General features: G+C 43.0%; 1 protein-coding gene across 4 annotated transcripts in view; it reads left to right on the top strand.

Moving 5' to 3' along the window:
* Nucleotides 1–19,770, top strand: part of LOC110502410 (Golgi-specific brefeldin A-resistance guanine nucleotide exchange factor 1) — a 127,880-nt gene that overhangs the window by 66,605 nt on the left and 41,505 nt on the right. For all 4 annotated transcript variants that reach the window (XM_090216808.1, XM_021580428.3, XM_090216809.1 and 1 more), the window contains exons 4-7: nt 10,212–10,343; nt 15,644–15,762; nt 16,219–16,327; nt 16,771–16,831. In XM_090216808.1, coding sequence (XP_090072934.1) covers nt 10,212–10,343; nt 15,644–15,762; nt 16,219–16,327; nt 16,771–16,831 — 421 coding nt within the window. The remainder of the gene's footprint in view (nt 1–10,211; nt 10,344–15,643; nt 15,763–16,218; nt 16,328–16,770; nt 16,832–19,770) is intronic.

Raw genomic sequence — 19,770 nt, 5'->3', positions numbered from 1 at the left:
AAATGTCCTCTAACAGCCTCAGAAAATTGTTCTAACACACACACAGACGGACAGTTGGGAGGCAATTTACATGGATGGTGAGTGACTTTCATCCTCTTTTTTTATATAGCACAATGTCAGCCAGAGGTCAACCTGGTTATGGTGTGATCGTCTCACCGTGGTGGTGCTGCGGCCATCTTTATTTATTTCACTCTACAAGCCCTGGAGATTGAGCTGAACTACAGAGCCATATTTAGCCTTTATTTAAGAAGATTGGGCAGGCCAGCCAGACTGTCCGATGGCCTAGCCCCTGCTTACCGAGGGCCAGTCGGATCAATACAACACAATTTGAGTTCTCCAATCTGAGGGTCTTTGAGACACAGCCGTGGCACTTACGGGGTGATCGCTTTTGATGAAGTCTTTATCAGCCTCTATTGACAGATTCAGTTGAGCAACTTCCTCTCCCGTCCCTTGCTCCTCTCCCAACTGTAAAGTAATGGATACTAAGCCCCCTCCTTTAAAAGTTTCTAAGAGCTGATGGAATGATTGATAGGAACACAACCCCTTTAAGTTTGTTTTTGTTATTTCTGCCTTAATATCTGATGGAGGAAATTACTTTTCAGCGGAGTTCAGGTGACCCCTATGGTTCTTTGAGACCGTTCTTCAGTCCGATACTGCAGCGTTGTGGCAAGACTTACACCAAATGGACCTACCCAATCAAAGGAGCATTGAGAGAGAATACAAAGAAAACATCAGCTCCTCCAAAAAATGAAGAAAAAGAAAAAGCAAGCGGGAGGAGATTTACTTTTAGAAGAAAGTCTAAGAGCAACCTGGCGTCCGATGAAGGATTGTGGAAATTTCAAAATGATTACATATTTGATTTCCAAACAAGCCGCGGGGGTATTGGATATCACAAGCTAATGCGTGGCGGTCACATGTGCACTGTTGGAAATTTGGTTGAGGCTCTTCTCAGCCTTTGATGTCACAAGTTGTTTTTTCGCGTTTAGAGTAGCTGCTCCAGAGGAAGCCTAATCCATGTGATATTGCTATGGCAAGCAGTATTTCTACACAACACTCCTAACAGTGTTCGTGACTCCACTAATTTGCCGTTGTTGTTTTACCTGCTTTGTATTTTGCAGCCCCTCTAGACCCCCATCTCTCCCTCTTAGTTACCCTCAGAGGGAGCTGTTACCCAGGCCTCTGTGGATTGGCCGGAGGTGGTTTCCCAATCGCGAGAGATGCAAGGCGAACTGGATTTCTGTGAATTGATTAAGAGGAAGATTTGGTTCATGTTCTGCAGCTGTGTTTGGTTGGCTCAATTATGTAACCTGACTTGAATCTTTAATTGACAGACCACAATCTGCCTCTTGTGGGTGCTTTAGAATAAGCTTGTTCATTGTTTTTCACTCTGTCAATTGTACACCTTTTGTCATTGTTTTGGAATATGTAAACATACAAGCACTGTTGTCAGGCATTATGGGATTTATTCCAGTCGCTGTGACCCTGCTGCACCACCAGCAACCCCCACCCCCACACCAAGCCCAGTCACTCTCCAGTCAATTTCATTAATGCTAAATCCCACATCCTACACAGCTGCCTTTAAAAAGAGCTTTTGGAAATTGAGTTGTAATAAGATACCTTGCGCTGCCAAGGTGAATAAGAGGCGGTTCTTGAATGCCTCTCTCTCTCTCTGTGTCTCACCCTCTGTCTTTCTCTCTGACACACACATTTTGCTCCATGTTGTTCCCATCTCTTACCGTGCTGTAGCTGCGGGAAAAGGTTACAACCTCCACAGCAGCTAATTCCCCATTGATCTGCCCTGGGGCGCCATAGCTGTTTACACAGACCTTTTTATAGAGAGCAAAGCATATTAAAGGCAGAGAAAAGTCCGCACACTGCTGTTCACCACTCTGTTCTGCATGTTTGTGCACAACAGCAGAACTGAGGGCTAAGGCCCTACCGAGACTTCCCACACTTGGTTGGGATTTGAAAATCCCACTGCCATGAGGGGAGATCTGAGAGCATTAAGATATTGGAAAATAATATTGCTCCTTTTTCAGAGTAGAGGCCATGTGATTTCTAATCAAGTCATTTTCTTATTTGTATACAGTGCATTAGGAAAGTATTCAGACCTTCACTTTTTTCACGTAATGTTACATTAGCCTTATTCTAAAATGTATAATTTTTTCCCCTCAATCTATACACACAATACTCCATAATGACAAAGTGAAAACAGGTTTGTAGAAATTTTAGCAAATTTCTAAAAAAAAAATACATACCTTATTTACATAAGTATTCAGACCCTTTGCTATAAGACTCGAAATTGAGTTCAGATGCATCCTGTTTCCATTGATCATCCTTGATGTTTCTACAACTTGATTGGAGTCCACCTGTGGTAAAATAAATTGATTGGACATGATTAGGAAAGGCACACACCTGTCACACAGTTGTCAGAGCAAAAACCAAGCCACAGAACACACCAAAACAAACATTTTATTACTATTATTTTTTTTATACCTTTTTATATAACTAGGCAAATCAGTTAAGAACACATTCGTATTTTCAATGACTGTCAGAGTCAGGGTATATGCAACAGTTTGGGCTGCCTGGCTCATTGCAAATTAATTTGCCAGAGTTTTACGTAGTTATGACATACATTGAAGGTTGTGCAATGTAACAAGAATATTTAGACTTAGGGATGCCACCCGTTAGATAAAATACCGAACGTTTCCGTATTTCACTGAGACAATAAACGTTTTGTTTTTTCAAAATGATAGCTTCCGGATTCGATCATATTAATGACCTAAGGCTCGTATTTCTGTGTGTTATTGTTATAATTAAGTCTGATTTGATAGAGCAGTCTGACTGAGCAGCAGCAGGCCTGTAATCATTCATTCAAACAGCAATTTTGTGCGTTTTGCCAGCAGCTCTTCGCAAGCACAGCGCTGTTTATGACTTTAAGCCTATCAGCCTAATGGCTGGTGTAAACAATGTGAAATGGCTAGCTAGTTAGCTGGGTGTGCGCTAATACTGTTTCAAACGTCACTCGCGTTTAGATTTGGAGTAGTTATTCCCCTTGTGCTGCTTCGAGTCTGGCTGTTGTCAATGTGTGCCTGGTTCGAGCCCAGGTAGGGGCGAGGAGGGGGACGGAAGCTATACTGTTACACTGGCAATACTATAGTGCCTATAAGATCGTCCAATAGTCAAAGGTATATGAAATACAAATGGTATAGAGAGAGAGTCCTATAAATACTATATTAACTAGAACCTAAAACCTCTTACCTTGGAATATTGAAATCTCATGTTAAAAGGAACCACCAACTTTCATATGTTCTCATGTTCTGAGCAAGGAACTTAAACGTTAGCTTTTTTAAATGGCACATATTACTTTCTTCTCCAACACTTTGTTTTTACATTATTTAAACCAAATTGAACATGTTTCATTATTTATTTGAGGCTAAATTGATTTTATTGATGTTTTATATTAAGTTAAAATAAGTGTTAATTCAGTATTGTTGTAATTGTCATTATTACAAATTTTAAAAAAATTCTGATTAATCGGTATCGTTTTTTTGGCCCTCCAATAATTGGTATCGGTACCGGCGTTGAAAAATCATCATCGGTCAACCTCTACTTCATTGTGTACAACATGGTTTCCCATGCTTGTTCAATGAACCATAAACAATTAAAGAACATGCACCTGTGGAGCGATCGTTAAGACACTAACAGCTTACAGACGGTAGGCAATTAAGGTCACAGAGAACTTTGGACACTAAAGAGGTCTTTCTACTGACTCTGAAAAACACCAAAAGAAAGATGCCCGGCTCCCTGCTCATCTGTGTGAACTTGTCTTAGGCATGCTGCAAGGAGGCGTGAGGACTGCAGATGTCGCCAGGGCAATACATTTCAATGGAATGAGACAGGACGGACAGCTGATCGTCCTCGCAGAGGCAGTCCACGTGTAACAACACCTGCACAGGATCGGTACATCCGAACATCACACCTGCGGGACAGGTACAAGATGGCAACAACAACTGCTCGAGTTACACCAGGAACACACAATCCCTCCATCAGTGCTCAGACTGTCCGCAAGAGGCTGAGAGAGACTGGACTGAGGGCTTGTAGGCCTGTTGTAAGGCAGGTCCTCACCAGACATCCCCGGCAACAATGTCGCCTATGGGCACAAACCCACCGTCGCTGGACCAGACAGACTGGCAAAAAGTGCTTTTCGCTGACGAGTCGCGGTTTTGTCTCAAAAAGGGTTATTGGTCGGATTTGCGTGTATCATTGAAGGAATGAGCTTTACACCGAGGCCTGTACTCTGGAGCGGGATCGATTTGGAGGTGGAGGGTCCGTCATGGTCTGGGGCGGTGTGTCAGCATCATCGGACTGAGCTTGTTGTCAGTCAGTCTCAACGCTGTGCGTTACAGGGAAGACATCCTCCTCTCTCATGTGGTACTCTTCCTGCAGGCTCATCCTGACATGACCCTCCAGCATGACAATGCCACCAGCCACACTGCTCGTTCTGTGTGTAATTTCCTGCAAGACAGGAATGTCAGTGTTCTGCCATTGACAGCGAAGAGCCCGGATCTCAATCCCATTGAGCACCTCTGGTACCAGTTGGATCGGAGGCCAGGTTCCCCTCAAATGTCTGGGAACTTGCAGGTGCCTTGGTGGAAGAGTGGGTAGCATCTCACAGCAAGAACTGGCAAATCTGGTGCAGTCCTTGAGGAGGAGATGCACTGCAGTACTTAATGCAGCTGGTGGCCACACCAGATACTGACTTACTTTTGATCCCCCCCTTTGTTCAGGGACACATTATTCCATTTCTGTTAGTCACATGTCTGTGGAACTTGTTCAATTTATGTCTCAGTTGTTGAATCTTATGTTCGTGAAATGTGAAAATGCTAATGTTCAGAACATGACAACATATGAAAGCTGGTTGTTCCTTTTAACATGCGTCTTCAATATTCCCAGGTAAGAAGTTTTAGGTTGTAGTTATTATAGGAATTATAGGACTATTTCTCTCTACCATTTGTATTTCATATACCTTTGACTATTGGATGTTCTTATAGGCACTATAGTATTGCCAGTGTAACAGTACAGCTTCCGTACCTCATCCCGCCCCTACCTGGGCTCGAGCCAGGAACACATCGACAACAGCCACCCTCGAAGCATCGTTACCCATAGCTCCACAAAAGCTGCGGCCCTTGCCGAGCAAGTGGAACAACTACTTCAAGGTCTCAGAGCGAGTGACGTCACCGATTTTGAAACACTATTAGCGTGCACCCCGCTAACTAGCTAGCCATTTCACATCGGTTACACCAGCCCAATCTCGGGACTTGATAGGCTTGAAGTCATTAACAGCTCAATGCTTGAAGCACAGCGAAGAGCTGCTGGCAAATGCACGAAAGTGCTGTTTGAATGAATGATTACGAGCCTGCTTTTGCCTACCACTACTCAGTCAGACTGCTCTTTCAAATATCCAATCATAGACTTAATTATAACATAATAACACACAGAAATGCGAGCCTTAGGTCATTAATATGGTCAAATCCGTTAACTATCATAAAAAAAATAAAAGTTTATTCTTTCAGTGAAATACGGAACCGTTCCGTATTTTATCTAACGGGTGGCATCCCTATGTCTAAATATTGCTGTTACATTGCACAACCTTTAATGTTATGTCATAATTATGTACAATTCTGGCAAATGAGTTATGGTCTTTGTTAGGAAGAAATGGTCTTCACACATTTCGCAACGAGCCAGGCGGCCCAAACTGCTGCATATACCCTGACTGCTTCCCTAGTTAAAATAAATTAATGTTAGCAGGCAATATTTACTAAATATGCAGGTTTAGAAATATATACTTGTGTAATGATTTTAAAGAAAGGCATTGATGTTTATGGTTAGTTACACATTGGTGCAACGACAGTGCTTTTTTTCGCGAATGCACTCGCGTAACAGGTAGTCAGCCTGCCACGGAGTCTCCTCGTGGAGTGCAATGTAATCGGCAACAATCGGTGTCCAAAAATGGCAATTACCGATTTTTATGTAAACTTGAAATCGGCCCGAATTAATTGGCCATTCTGATTAATCGGTCGACCTCTAGTTCATACAAATATTTACACATGTTAAGTTTGCTGAAAATGCTGGGGAATTTCACTATACTAGGCACGGTGTGCTCTCGGTGTTCTCTCCCTCTAAAAACATAAATAAATAATTCTAAATAACAAACTGTCTTTATTTACACATTTGTAAGAGTGTCTCACCCCATGTTCAAGAATGGCTTTTTCCCCTTTGTAATCTGAATAATCTCTCACTTTCGGGTATTTGAAACAAAATCATCTCCAAAATATCGTTATTTTTTAAACAAGCCATAGAAAGTTGGTTGCAATTTCAGTTAGAAAAAGGGGGAGGAAAGAAAACAACTTGTCTGTTGGCCTTGCATTGTTATTAAATAATAATAATAAAGTTATTTAAGGACCAAGAAATGGACAGCTGTGCCATATAGATTGCAAAATAGTATAGAAGAGATTTTTGACATGGTTTATGAATTGACACTCAATTTTCTGTTCATTTTAACCTACTGCAGACCTTAAACCTATGGGTTTAACCTTCTGAATGAATGATTATACTTGAGATAGAAGCTGCCTCTTAATTAGTTCCGAGCGCCGATCTGTTATTCAGTGATTATTAGTAATAATAATGAATGACATAGCATGGGGACTGGTCTTGATGAATCAAGCTAATTTTTTATTTGGGCATGTTAGGATTATTTTGCAGTTGCAGTCACTTAGTAGCTTAGGCCTACAGTACTCTCGACTGGTCCAGTTGTACAGCGCCATATTTTCCTAACTGAAACCTTTTAGCCATGATTTTAAAATGAATCAGCTGATGCATTGGTCTAGAGCCAGGTGGTATTGGCGGAGAGTCACCTGTGAGCTCTGGAACTTCTTTCTGATTTATTAACAAAATTGTCATTTTAAATGTCCGGCTACTCTAGGTGTGATAACACCCCCCCCCCCCCCCAACTTGCATTGTATTAAATGTTTATTTTAACTACATTTTAGTTGCACTTCCCCCCCAGCTCCACGACCACAGGTAAAACCTTGCTGAGATGATCAATGTATTTGTTGCATTGTTGTATCGTCAATTTCTCAAGCCAAAATGTCTTGATGGCCTTCACCAGTTCATCTTTGCTTGTAGGCTTACCGAGTCCACCAAATACATTGTTTTCTAACCACATCTGGATTGCTCCATAACGAATTACTATGGGAATAAATATAATTGAACGACAGATATATTGGAATAAAGTAGGCTAATGAAGGCAAAAGATTGTTGCTTTCTGGAACACCCAAAGACATCCAATTGTTATAATAGGATTTGAAGCAATCGCCTACCTGCGTGTGGTCAACTATTTCAGCACCGTTTCGCTCTGCTCTGAGACAAGCAAGACTTCTTAATAAACATATACATTTTAAAACAGCTTTTTGAAATTTAATTTAATAATACATTTGTCCTATTGCCCATTTTGGCCTTTAGGCTACACTTTACAAACTTGCAATGTATTCGATGCTTAAGTACTCTAAAACCAGGTTTTCCCCAACAAAAAATTGCATGAACCCATACAAATATAGAATTGTATTAATAACCCTGCATTGTATAAATTGTATAAAAGCCCATTAGATATTAATTTAGAATCCTCTAAATTGAATTAGATCTACTATTGTACAAGGACATTGTATTGATCTGCCAGTATGTTCATTCCGGTAAACTCTTTGTTTCCTTTTGTGTCCTACCAATTATTGTTGGAATATTCACCATGGCAACCAATAAAATGTATTTCTTAGTTAGGTTGGCTTGTTTGCAGAATTGTAGCGAGGGCCAGCCGACTAGAGCATACAGGTCGCAGTGGTGGGTGGTATAAGGTGCTTTAGTAACAAAACGGATGGCACTGGGATAAACTGCATCCAGTTTGCTGAGTAGAGTGTTGGAAGCTATTTTGTAGATGACATCGCCGAAGTCGAGGATCAGTAGGATAGTCAGTTTTACTAGGATAAGTTTGGCGACGTGAGTGAAGGAGGCTTTGTTGCGGAATAGAAAGCAGACTATAGATTTGATTTTAGATTGGAGATGTTTGATATGAGTCTTTTAAGGAGAGTTTACAGTCTAGCCAGACACCTAGGTACTTATAGATGTCCACATATTCTAGGTCGTAACCATCCAGGGTGGTCGGGCGTGCGGGTGCAGGCAGCGAACGGTTGAAAAGCATGCATTTGGTTTTACTAGCGTTGGAGGCCACGGAAGGAGTGTTGTATGGCGTTGAAGCTCATTTGGAGGTTAGATAGCACAGTGTCCAAGGACGGGCCGGAAGTATACAGAATGGTGTCGTCTGCGTAAAGGTGGATCAGGGAATCGCCCGCAGCAAGAGCAACATCATTGATATATACAGAGAAAAGAGTCGGCCCGAGAATTGAACCCTGTGGCACCCCCATAGAGACTGCCAGAGGACCGGACAGCATGCCCTCTGAACACACTGAACTCTGTCTGCAAAGTAGTTGGTGAACCAGGCAAGGCAGTCATCAGAAAAACCGAGGCTACTCAGTCTGCCGATAAGAATATGGTGATTAACAGAGTCGAAAGCCTTGGCAAGGTCGATGAAGACGGCTGCACAGTACTGTCTTTTATCGATGGCGGTTATGATATCGTTTAGTACCTTGAGCGTGGCTGAGGTGCACCCGTGACCAGCTCGGAAACCAGATTGCACAGCGGAGAAGGTACGGTGGGATTCGAGATGGTCAGTGACCTGTTTGTTGACTTGGCTTTCGAAGACCTTAGTTGGCCGAGGTTGGAGTAGCCAGGAGGAAGGCATGGCCAGCCGTTGAGAAATGGTTGTTGAAGTTTTCGATAATCATGGATTTATCGGTGGTGACCGTGTTACCTAGCCTCAGTGCAGTTGGCAGCTGGGAGGAGGTGCTCTTGTTCTCCATGGACTTCACAGTGTCCCATAACTTTCTGGAGTTAGAGCTACAGGATGCAAATTTCTGCCTGAAGAAGCTGGCCTTTGCTTTCCTGACTGACTGCGTGTATTGGTTCCTGACTTCCCTGAACAGTTGCATATTGCGGGGACTATTCGATGCTATTGCAGTCCGCCACAGGATGTTTTTGTCCTGGTCAAGGGCAGTCAGGTCTGGAGTGAATCAAGGGCTATATCTGTTCTTAGTTCTGCATTTTTTGAACGGAGCATGCTTATCTAAAATGGTGAGGAAAGTGCTTAAGTACTTTTAAGTTTTACACAGTATCTGTTCATCAACGTCTTTATACTTTCGTTAATAAAATAACGCTAGACTTTCAAAATGCAGATGTTTATTTCAACTACTGTACATCTCAGCTACATTTTAGTTGCACCCCCCCCAGCTCCATGATCATGGATAAATCCTTGCTGAGATGATCAATATATTTGTTGCATTGTTGCATGGTCAGTTTCTCAAGCCAAAACATCTTGATGGCCTTCACCAGTTCATCTTTGCTTGTAGGCTTAGCAGAGTTACGAATTCATTTTTCCGAATAAAGTAGGCTAAGGAAGGCAACAAATTGTTGCCTACAGGAACACCCAAAGTCATCCAATTGTTATAATAGGATTTGAAGCAATAGCCTACCCTCGTGTGGTCAACTATTTCAGCACCATTTCGCTCTGCTCTGAGATGATGATGGGGACTGGTCTTGATAAATCATTGAGATTTTTCTCTCCGTTTTGGTGCTGGTTAGCCTACAATTAGTGTGGAAATGTTACGATTATTTTGCTCTTAGTGGCCTACTCCCGACCGGTCACGTTGTACAGCGAAACCCTGAAATTTATTGGAATAGAAACACTATAATATTAATAAAGCTACATTTCCCATATACTATGTTCTTACAAAAAAAGGTTTTAAATTCTCGAGTACAGCCTATATTAAAAACTGTCAAATGCTTCTCAAAGATGCCCTCTGGTGGTCAAACTAGCATTAATGGCAACTATAGCTGACACTTAAATAACGTGCCATAGAATTTTGCTGCAGCCTACAAGGTGTGCTGCAGTATGACACAACTTTTAAAGGAAGAACCACTGTGTATATAGTTTTAAATGATCACTTAAATTGATCCACCAAAACACAAACCTATCAATACATTTAAAGCTGTTTGTATTCAGTGTTGCTGTGTTGACTGACCTCTCCTCTCTGTCTCCGCAGAGCTGTCAGATGTGGAGCCCAACATATTCCTGCGGCCCTTCCTGGAGGTGGTACGATCTGAAGACACCACCGGACCAATCACAGGCCTGGCCCTCACCTCTGTCAACAAGTTCCTTTCCTACGGCCTCATAGGTGAGCAACACAGATGTCCTAATTCACACACACACACACACACACACACACACACACACACACACACACACAGACAGACCGGTCAGGGCTGTTGTCTAAGCATTTATGTTATATACAGAGAACAGTGTAAGGTGGTCTGTCAGTTATTTAGCCTTGATATTGTAAGTAATGTACCATTGACAGAGATTTCTGTGTGGGACCACTACGTTGTTGTTAAAGACAGCTTTCCATTTGGAGGGGTGACTTGTTTATATTGTTAATCTGAGAACACAGTCATCATGGACTGGCTCCAGGCATGCCAAGAATGACGAGTTCTGATTTATCGATGCTTAAATGGACGTTGTTTACTACAGAAATGGCACAGCCCGTCCTTGCTAGCATCATCATGGAAATATGGCAGGCGTCCGCCAGTTGTCAAAAGTGTGAAGAAAGCATGTATCTCCAGATGTTATTCTAAATGGCAGGGGTTGAATAAATGTTACATCTCCGACCGTCAAAACAGCTGCGACGCCTTGCTGAAATAAATGAGCTCCATTGTAACATTGAATAACACCATTTATCGCATCCCTGTCCTGAACATGTTGTTTTTATTGGGCTGTAATTTTATCATTCAGCTGTTATATTGGCCAAATATTCAGTGAATACAACATATGTTGGAAGAGTAGGCTATTTGTAATTTGATTTCAGCTCTACGACCATCGCTTTTGGCATGTGTCCTGAGGTGTACCATAGTTGTCTTTTTCGAGTCTGATCCCACAAGCCCTTGGAATACCTGGCAAACTGAGTCTAGATGCACGTCCTCACACACACACACACACCACTCTCTCACAAACCACAAGCACACACCATCACAGATCAGCCTCTCACAAATCACTCCCAGAGCCCCTGTCTGTCACTCCAAACCCAACGCCTGCTTCTTAATCCTATAACCCCCCCCCTCACACACACACACACCTCATCAGTGGAGTTAAAATGGGTGGGAAACCATGGCAACATGACCCTGCAGCCCTCAAGACAATGGCCCTCCAGCGCAGAATGAAGAGAAGGATATGACACGCTCAGATATTACCCTCCGTTTGAATTCAACCCGTGTTCCTCAAATGCTGTGAGGTCTTTCCCAGCTTGTTAACACACTGAAGTCAGCGGCATCATTTTCCCCTACACCATCTGTCTGCTCACACAGCAAGCGGCTCGTCGGATCACAGTCGTTAGACGTATTGAGGAACTGAGGAAGCACTGGTTGTATTGGACTCTGATCGTACATAAATACATGCATTTTTCAACAGCATATTAGTGGACAATAAATGTAGTGTAGTTAAATACTTAAACTTTCTAATAAAATGCTAAATCAGGATTGCGAGTTTCAACGGAGATTCTGCATCTATGAAGTATTATGATTTCAATTGTAAAATAAATTCTAGAGCTTTGATTTTTAGAACTGATTCATTCTAGGCCTTCCTGAAAAGTACTGAAATTGATTTCTAAATCTAATCTGTTTCGATATTAACATCGTTATTCACTAGATTCACGTATTCACTTGAATAACTTATTCATTTCACTACTAGAATATGTACTTCCTATAGAGTTGGCCCTGATGTCTTGTTGATTAGCCGGTAAGTAGTGCCAAATTTACAGGGCTTAGTTACCATTTAAATCCAAATAGTTCCTAAGTACTGCCTTAGTAGTATTCTGGTACTTATGACATGGTCATTTAGAGGAAATGCCAGTACCTAGTTATTTAGAATTGACTGCAGAGTCGGAGAGAAGCCTCTTACCTTAATAACCAGGTGAACTAGAGACGGTCTGGTCTGTCTCATGTTCATAGAGTCATGTGAGATTGAATGAACCATCTTTCAGTGTCAAAGGGCTTTTATACTAATGAGCCTGCTCCAGCAGTTCTGATTAGGCCCTTCTCCAGTGAAAAGTCAACTTTAGTATCCCTCTGTTCAGACATTTATGAGAGCTGGCTGTCTGTATTAGCTAACGATATGACATGTAGCCTACATTTAGTACTGCACACGTAGTAGACCTACTCAATCTATGAAACCTTTTGAAAATGCAGTAATTGCTTTCAAAACCCCAACCAAAGGAAATGTCTCAAAAAAAGTCATTTTTGCTCAATTGTCCACATGCCACACCGTTGTACAAGTAGAGTAAGAGGTTTAAAATGACTTCTGTTGGTGGTGAAAGACTGATACTAAGAGACAGGCAGAGGGCCTGATCCTGTTGAACACTGCCATCTGCTGGTTGCAGTGTCAAAAAAAATCGGATTTAATGGTCATTCACTCGTTTTTGATAATTACAGTGTTCATATTTGTCCATTTTTAATAACTTCTCAAATGTTTCCCATTAGATGTATGGTAAGCCTAATGCTAATTAGAATCTCACAATAGATTTCTCAACGTCAGCTTACATTGATTAGGGATCGATTCACTTTGGCATAGTTTTTCCTCACTATAAAGTTGTCTGTTATGGAAACGACTGAAAAGGTCCAATTGCCAAAACATAATAGCAGCGATAAAGCGGCCACTGGTGGCAGGCTAAATACATCTCTCTTGGTCTGTCTGCTTTGTTGTATAGGCGTAGTGGAGGTTTTTCTTTGGCTTTTCTTTGTCTCCCGTGTCTGATGTGGTGGAGAGGGCTCTGCAAGTTTGCACACATTCTTAATATCCCTTCTCAAGGCTCCTCTCAGGAGAAACACACCACAGCATGTAACTTAGCCCTGTTGCTTTTACCCTGCATGTCACTCCGAACATGTTCCCCTTCGTGTCGTCCCTTTGTCCCCCCGTCACCCTTCCTCTGTTTGCAATGGGCCCTGCCTTACCCCCTCTGTCGCCCTGGGGGGTCCAAAAAAGACCAAGGGAAATCACACACACACTCCCACTCGCGCACACATTTCATTGAGTGAGGGCTAATTCCCCTCAATCTGTGGCCTGAGGTCTGCTGGCACGGAGGGAGTGCTGGCCTAAGCCCCTCCACTGATGGACATCCTGATCCCCTCCTCTCCAACATCCCTCAGAGCCTAGAGGCACCTCCACTCAGCCTGCTGAAAGCAGCCATGGCCACACCAGCCTCATAAGGCTCATAGAACAGCGCAACTGAGCATTTGCCTTCGTTACCCGCTCAAAAGAGAGGCGCAAAATATCACACTGGTTTTCTAATGAGTTGTTACATCATATAGGCATTTATATATACAACATTTTTAAACATGAAGGCCAGTTAAGTCAACTTTTAATGCAGCAGAAGTTATTATTGCAACATTTGAAGATCGGGTATTTTTACAATAATGTTACCTGGGCCTGTCTGCTAATGGGTTGTAGTGCTATTCAATCACAATTATTTTATAAAGCCCTTTTTACTTAAGCAGTTGTCTCAAAGTGCTACTCAGAAGGGGAACAGGTGAACAAACTTGACTTCACTTACACTAAGGAAAAGTACACACCCTTTTGTTTGGTTTGAGGAGATGTATTGGTCGTTGTACAGTATGTGCCTCTGGGGTTTTTGTGTGGCATTCTGAAACCCACTCTTCGCTCTCTCTTACTATGCAGTCTGAATGTTCTTTTTTTAACGTCATACTACACAGCAGCTGTTCCAGCCACGCATGACCAGCCAACTGTGTTATTTTAACAATAGTCCTCCCCTTAGGCTAGACTTTGCCAAGGGGGATTAGTATTTTATATCACTTCTGACATTCTGCTGGATAGCTCCAGTTTCTGTGGTGGGATGAGCCGTTTTCAGCACAACTTCCACGGGTGTTGTGACCCTCGCCTCATTGAGGGACTTTGGCTGTACACCGTTTCACTCGGCTAACCACGTTGCGCCGTTTCTCGGCATTCACTCAAGTTTTTTTAACTTCACCCCACTCCATTTTTGCTAATGACAGCAATTATCGATTGCCAGTGGGAAGGATGGCACCAGCCTAAACCTTTCCCCCCTCCCCCGCCTAAACCCTTCCTATTTATCCGTCAATAGATAGAATGTTGTGTGGCATCAGACCTCTACCTGGAAAGGCTTTCACTTGTTATCCCTCTCCTCCCCCTAGTATGCTCTCTGCTTATTAGGCCAAGTTAATGAAATGCTCCTTTAAGAGCGATGGGAAAGAAAAACATGCTGGCTCCAGGCCGCTGCCTGGCCTTGTTGGGTTTCAAAACACTAGCTCCTGTTGCCTAGACAGCCAATTGGCCAGCACGACCCACAAAAGGCCACATTTGGTGATCAGATCTCCAGGCTTTGAAGGACCTTCTGGATGGACCATGCTAGATTGTGTGTGTGTGTGTGACCATCAGATGTAAGACTTATTGGCTCGACAGTCCAATCATCCAATCATGCAGTGCTATCACTTGTCAGAAAACCTGTCCTCTGCATTATCTGTTTGACAGCAGCTGTCTGTGCATTAAACATGCATTCATGTAATGATGCACTCCTAGATAGTTTTGTTTTTCATAAAATATTCAATAAATATTGTACCTAACATCCGATTTGGACCAAACCTTTTTCAAACATTGAGTACATGAGGAATCCTAAGAAATTGTCAAAAGCCAACCACGGCTTTTGAAGTTGTTAGACATGAAGTGTGAAAATGCCAATATAGATACCATTGATTTGCATTGAATTTGTGACACATGCTAAAAAGTTAGCATTTGAAACAATGGACAACAAAACCAACACATGGAGTGTTGTCATACCTTTTCAATAGACTGTCAAAATCCTCTTCCATGTGCTTTCTGAGGTGGAGCGACACTAGGTCTTTTACTTGGAATTTTTCCTATTTTAATTATTCAATAGCTCAGATGACAAAAATGTGTCTTCATTGATCATATCGGAACAGAATAGTGGTTTAGTTGGTCTGGAAAACAATGTCTGCCAAACAGGTATGTTCGTTTCGAGGTTGAAGGCCATCATAAGGGTTTCCTTAACATCAAACGTTTCACAGATTGCCTTGTTGCACAGTATTGACATCTGGTAAGAAGATGGCAATATCAATGTGCATTCCTCTCAATAATAACCTCCTCGACCTGCCTGCTTTGAACTGGCCTCCATGCAGGGGATACTGCAACACTTGCTAGCGGCTAACAATTATTTCACTTCCTCTGTTCTATCTTGTTTTGAATGACAATGCTATCCATATTTGAACATTGTTGTGTGCCTCACACAGTTCCAAATGGAGTTGTCACTTAAATTCAGCTGAGTGAAACTTGGCAGACTTTAGGCTTGAATGAGCAGTAAGATTTTTTTTTTAAATGTCAGCTGATTTCTAAGGAGATTATCACATTGGCCATCTTGTTATCTGCCCTGTGCAGATGCTAACCACGAGGCGGCGGCGGAGGCTATCGAGAACATGGCGGATGCCGTCACACACGCCAGATTCGTAGGGACGGACCCCGCCAGCGATGAAGTAGTGCTGATGAAAATCCTACAGGTAAACGTGCACCAGACGATCATCAATCAAACAAGCTCAAGGCCTCCATCTCAAATGTCACCCTTTTCCCAGTTTACAGTAGTGCACATATTAGACACTGCACTATATGGGGAATGGGTTGTCATTTGAAACTTTCTACAAGTGTATTACATGCATGAATACCCTGGCTGGATTCCCTTTGAGGTTGAACATTTACTGTATGATGGCATACCTCGTAAACAGAGGAGGCTGGTGGGAGGAGCTGTAGGAGGATGGGCTCGTTGTAATGGCTGGAATAGAATAAATGGACGGTGTCAAATGAGGTTTCCATGTGTTTGATTCCGAACATTCCATTCCAGCCATTACAATGAGCCTGTCCTCCTCTGCTCGCAAAAGCCCATGTGGAACTGAGGTGGCAACCCTGAATGTTACGCATGCACACACTCGCATGTATACACACTGTCTCTGCCTTGACAGGTCCTGAGGACTTTGCTGCTCACGCCCGTAGGAGCCCACCTGACCAACGAGTCTGTGTGTGAGATCATGCAGTCGTGTTTCCGCATCTGCTTCGAGATGCGCCTCAGCGGTGAGTTCTCCATCTCAGTAATTCTCCCAGTGATTGATGCACCTGGAAGGAACTGCAGCTAGTCCACATGCTTTGCTAGAAAGACACACAGCTGTATTTTATGAAGCTTTTCCAGGGGAAAAATTCTGGAACTCATGTATATGAACCTGATTTTCACGTTTAGCTTCCATGGTCTCCAGAATCCTCATCACTCCAGCCTAACATTTTGATGAGCTCTACCATTCAACTACAACTCTCACCCCCTCCAGACCTTCAGGCGTTAGTAGTTCACTAACGCCCCCCTTACCCCCCCAACCCTCCCTCAGTCCCTGAGCTGTGCTTTAATAAAATGCCCTCCTTATCCAGGCCAAACATAGACATACAAGAGGTCCCAGCCTGGCCTCTTTCCTCTTGTCCTCTGGGCTCTAATGGCACCTCCTCTGTTTGTTTTGCCCTCTTCACAGAGCTCCTGAGGAAATCAGCCGAACACACACTGGTGGACATGGTGCAGCTGCTGTTTTCCAGGTAACGGGAAGGGTGGGGAGATATATGTGTGTGTGAGACAAGCCCAAGCCTCCACACCGTACACTGGGACTGGAAAACTTCAGGAAATTAACTTCCAGTTTGTCCATAGAGAACCCTTTCAATTAGGATATTGGATTAGAGCGCCTACCATGAAAACCACTGGGAGGGAAAGTTGTAGGGTTAGGGCTTACCTCACTGTGCTGTGTGTAAATTACAAGTCTGTTTAATTTTACAAGTTGCTTCATAATCAATGTCTGACTTTTTAGTATGAAGGTCATTTGGTGAACTTAAACTCCAACTGAAAATCCCAGTCCTCGTCATCAGACCATGTTAAAGCGCCAATGATAATCATTCAAGCTTTTTTATGCAAAAGTCAGTTTACCATCTACTAATAATGGTATAATCCCTGTCAAGCCTCAATTGGAATTATCATGAAATACAGTGCCTTCAGAACGTTTTCATACCCCTTGACTTTTTCCACATTTTGTTGTTACAGCCTGAATTTAAAATGTATTAAATTGAGATTTTGTCACTGGCCTACACACAATACCCCATAATGTTAGTGGAATAATGTTTTGTTTTCTTTACATTTTTATAAATTCATAAAAAATGAAAAGCTGAATTGTCTTGAGTCTATGTATTTAACCCATTTTTTTTAATTGCAAGCCTAAATACACTACATGACCAAAAGTATCTGGACACCTGCTTGTCGAACATCTCATTCCAAAATTACGGGCATTAAAATGGAGTTGGTCCCTCTTTTGCTGCTATAACCGCCTCCACTCTTCTGGGAAGGCTTTTCACTAGACGTTGGAACATTAGTGCAGGGACTTCACATTCAGCCACTAGCCTTAGTGAGGTCGGGCACTGATGATGGGCGATTAGGTGTGGCTCACAGTCGCCGTTCCAATTCACCCCAAAGGTGTTTGATGGGGTTGAGGTCAGGGCTCTGTGCAGGCTAGTCAAGTTCTTCCAGACCGATCTCGACAAACCATTTCTGTTTGGACCTCGCTTTGTGCACGGGGGGCATTGTCATGCCGAAACAGGAAAGGGCCTTACCCAAAGTTGGAAGCACAGAATTGTCTAGAATGTCATTGTATGCTGTAGCGTTAAGATTTCCATTCAGCGGAACTAAGGGGCTTATCCCGAACCATGAAAAACAGCCACAGACCATTATTCCTCCTCCACCAAACTTTACAGTTGGCACTAGGTAGTGTTCTCCTGGCATCCGCCAAACCCAGATTTGTCAGTCGAACTGCCAGAGAGCATGTTTCCACTGCTCCAGAGTCTAATGGCGGTGAGCTTTACACCACTCCAGCTGATGCTAGGCATTGCACATGATGATCTTAAGCTTATGTGTGGCTGCTCGGCCATGGAAACCCATTTCATGAATCTCCCGACGAACCGCTCTTGTGCTGTGTTGCAACCGAGGACAGGGGATTTTTATGCACTACGCACTTCAGCACATGGCGGTCATATTCTGTGAGCTTGTGTGAGCTACCACTTCACAGCTGAGCTGTTGTTACTTCTAGAAGTTTCCACTTCAAAATAACAGCACTTAAAGTTGCCCGGGACAGCTCTAGCAGGGCAGAAATTTGATGAACTGATTTGTTGGAAAGGTGGCATCCTATTATGGTGCCATGTTGAAAGTCACGAAGCTCTTCAGTAATGCCATTCTACTGTCAATGTTTGCCTTTGGAGATTGCATGGCTGTGTGCTCGAATTTATACACCTGTCAGCAACGGGGGTTGCTGAAATGGACGAATCCACTAATTTGAAGGGGTGTCCACATACTTTTGTATATATTGCATTCGTAGAGTATTCAGCCCCCTTGACTTTTTCCACAGCCTTATTCGAAAGTGGATAAAAAAAAAAAAAAATCCTCATCAATCTACAAACAATACCCGATAATGATAAAGCAAAACAGGTTTTTAGAAATGTTTGCACATTTATAAAAATAAAAAAAAACATATTTACATAAGTATTCAGACCCTTTGCTATGAGACTTGAAATTGAGCTCAGGTGCATCCTGTTTCCATTGATCACCCATGAGGTTGAAGGAATTGTCTGTAGAGCTCCGAGATGACAGGATTGGGTCAAATCACAGATTTGGGGAAGGGTACCAAAAAATGTCTGCAGCATTGAAGGTCCCCAAGAACACAGTGGCCTCCATTCTTAAATGAAAGAAGTTCGGAACAACCAAGACTCTTCCTAGAGCTTCCTGGTCACTCTGACAGAGCTCCAGAGTTCCTCTGTGGAGATAGGAGAACCTTCCAGAAGGACAACCATCTCAGCAGCACTCCACCAATCAGGCCTTTATGGTAGTGGTCAGACTTCAGTAAAAGGCAAATAACAGCTCGCTTGGAGTTTGCCAAAAGGACTCTGACCATGAGAAACAAGATTCTCTGGTCTGATGAAACCAAGATTGAACTCTTTGGCCTGAATGTCAAGCGGCACGTCTGGAGGAAACATGGCACCATCCCCGTGGTGAAGCATGGTGGTGGCAGCATCATGCTATGGGGATGTTTTTCCGTGGCAGTGACTGGGAGACTAGTCAGGATTGAAGGAAAGATGAGTGGAGCAAAGTACAGAGAGATCCTTGATGAAAACCTGCTCCAGAGCCCACAAGACCTCAGACTGGGGCGAAGGTTCACCTTCCAGGACAACGAATCTAAGTACACAGCGAAGACGATTGAGTGGTTTCGGGACAAGTCTCTGAATGTCCTTGAGTGACCCAGCCAGAGCCCGGATCTAACATCTCTGGAGAGACCTGAAAATAGCTGTTTCAGCGACGCTCCTCATCAAACCTGACGGAGCTTGAGAGGATCTGCAGAGAAGAATGGACAAAACTCCCCAAATATAGGTGTGCCAAGCTTGTAGCGTCATACCCAAGAAGCCTCAAGGCTGTTATCGCTGCCGAAGGTGCTTTAACAAAGTAC

The sequence above is a fragment of the Oncorhynchus mykiss genome, chromosome 23, assembly GCF_057628025.1.
Source record: "Oncorhynchus mykiss isolate SJ-2025 chromosome 23, ASM5762802v1, whole genome shotgun sequence".
NCBI classification, from domain to species: Eukaryota; Metazoa; Chordata; class Actinopteri; order Salmoniformes; family Salmonidae; genus Oncorhynchus; species Oncorhynchus mykiss.
The sequence above is the reverse complement of the archived record's forward strand: the minus strand, read 5'-3'. Positions and strand labels throughout refer to the sequence as shown.